Source organism: Mus caroli, chromosome X, assembly GCF_900094665.2.
Source record: "Mus caroli chromosome X, CAROLI_EIJ_v1.1, whole genome shotgun sequence".
In the NCBI taxonomy this organism is placed as follows: domain Eukaryota; kingdom Metazoa; phylum Chordata; class Mammalia; order Rodentia; family Muridae; genus Mus; species Mus caroli.
Genome location: NC_034589.1, coordinates 128,587,734 through 128,590,128, shown reverse-complemented (window position 1 = coordinate 128,590,128; position 2,395 = coordinate 128,587,734). Strand labels below are relative to the sequence as shown.

At 38.1% G+C, this 2,395-nt stretch overlaps 1 protein-coding gene across 1 annotated transcript; it reads left to right on the top strand.

The window, feature by feature from the left end:
- Nucleotides 1-34: 34 nt before the first annotated feature.
- On the top strand, nt 35-1,286 carry Rbm41 (RNA binding motif protein 41). Its single transcript, XM_021153784.2, is given in 2 exon segments — nt 35-410; nt 413-1,286. Coding segments are annotated over 2 exon segments (1,236 nt in total). The 3' UTR covers nt 1,273-1,286.
- Nucleotides 1,287-2,395: the final 1,109 nt, after the last annotated feature.

Genomic DNA, 2,395 nt, shown 5'->3' with positions numbered 1-2,395 from the left:
ACTCTCTCAGTTAGTGATAGGGGCCTGCGGAAACATGAAGAGGGTAAATAGCTGTGTGAAGGATGAAGAACATGTCCTGGAGGAACTGGAAACAGAAGGTGAGAGGCAGCTGAAGAGCCTCCTTCAACATCAACTCGATACCTCTGTCTCCATTGAAGAATGTATCTCTAAGAAAAAGAGCTTTGCGCCTGGGACTATGTACAAGGCCTTTGGGAAGGAAGCAGCTGGGACAATGACTTTGTCCCAGTTCCAGACACTACATGAAAAAGACCAGGAAACTGCTTCTCTCAGGGAATTAGGGCTCACTGAAACTGAAATATTGATCTGGAAAAGCCATGTTTCTGGTGAAAAGAGGACAAGGCTGAGGGCCACTCCCGAAGCAATACAGAAACGGCTTGAAGATATTAAAGAATCTCAGAGCGCCAGCGCATCCTTTGCCTGCCACAGAGGTTTTCAAAGAGCAAACAGCTGACCCGAAGAGAAATGGAAATTGAGAAGTCTTTATTTCAGGGAACTGATGGTCACTCCTTCCTTAAGGCTCTTTATTACCAAGATGAACCCCCAAAGAAGAACAAAGGTGATCCCATGAACAACCTGGAACATTTTTACCACGAGACTATAATGAAAAAACGTCTTGAAGAGTTCCAACTTTTGAGAGGTGAACCCTTTGCTTCCCACTCACTGGTTTCAGCTGCATCAGTGAGTGGGAGTGGCACAGCTGAGAACCCATCACTCCTCCAGGACAAGGGAAAACAGGCAGCACAGGGTAAAGGCCCCAGTCTCCATGTGGCAAAGGTTATTGATTTTCCAACTGAGCAATATTGGACTGGGCCTAAGACGCTGAAGCAACCAATAGAATCTATCCCAGAAGATGAGATCCAGAGAAATCGTTTGTCAGAGGAGGAGATCCGAAACATTCCTATGTTTTCTTCATATAATCCAGGGGAACCAAACAAGGTGCTATATCTGAAGAACCTTAGTCCTCGGGTGAAAGAAAGAGACCTTACCTCATTATTCGCTCGATTCCAGGAGATAAAAGGACCACCCATTCAGTTCCGAATGATGAATGGACGCATGAGGGGACAAGCTTTCATCACCTTTCCCAATAAAGACATAGCATGGCAAGCACTGCACCAAATTAATGGATATAAACTCTATGGGAAAATATTGGTGATAGAGTTTGCAAAGAGCAAAAAGCTACAGTCAGCTGTTCAGCATGCTTCCCTTATAACATCTGCTACAGATGGCAGAACAGAAATCAATGGTAGTTAGAAATTCATATCTACACACATATATTTGGATATATGTATGTATGTATGTATGTATGTAAATGCATATTCAGATGATTTTCCTTTTCTCATTTCTTAGATCAAGAATATGTAAATTCATAAAAATTTGTTGATAATTGAAGAGGAAATATAAGAAAGAAATTAGGACAATGACTCTCAGCATTTGGAGAGAATTGATAAAAAGTATTTTCTCTTTTTTTAAGATATATTTATTTATTTTATGTATATGAGTACACTGTAGGTGTCTTCAGACACACCAGAAGATGGCATTGGATCCCAGTATAGATGGTTGTGAACCACCATGTGATTGTTGGGAATTGAACTCAGGACCTCCGGAAGAGCAGTCAGTGCTCTTAACCTCTGAGTCATTTCTCNACCCTAAAAAGTATTTTCTATAATTAAATACTGTATAGTATTGAAAAAGATTGTATAAAATTGACAATATCCTGGGTGTTAAAGATAATAATGGAACACTATATATGGCAGAAAATACCNTGAGTGTTAAGACCATGTGAAAACCTTTAATTCTCAGGATATATTACATAGGACTGTTCCTAAAGATTCNAAAAATTCTTTAATAATTTTGTAGTCTTCAGTGTTTAGTCCTAGAGATAAGACTTTTTCTAGGACTGTTTCCTGTATACGAAGTTTTAAAACTAACCCAGTGTTAAAATATTTNCTTACTGAACTCAAACTGTGTTTTGTCAGAACCTTCAACAGTTTCAGTAGGTAGATTCATAAGTTTATTAACTTATTTAATGATTGCTTTCACACTAAGTTTTCAGAGTCCTCAAAACCATATTTATTATTATGACATCTTTTAAACCAAAATATTGGTAATCTATGGTACTATTGCATTCAAAACAATATACATTCTTCATGGAGTATCTGTCTAATATATGAACTTTCAAGACAAATGAATTAGAATCTATATTAAAGGGACAAGGAAAGAAAGTTCTTTAGAGGAAAGGCAGCCTGCCTCAACTCTCCTAGTGATTCCTTTATAGTTGTTGAAGAAGAAGAAGAAGAAGAAGAAGAAGAAGAAGAAGAAGAAGAAGAAGAAGAAGAAGAAGAAGAAGAAGAAGAAGAAGAAAGAAGAAGAAAGA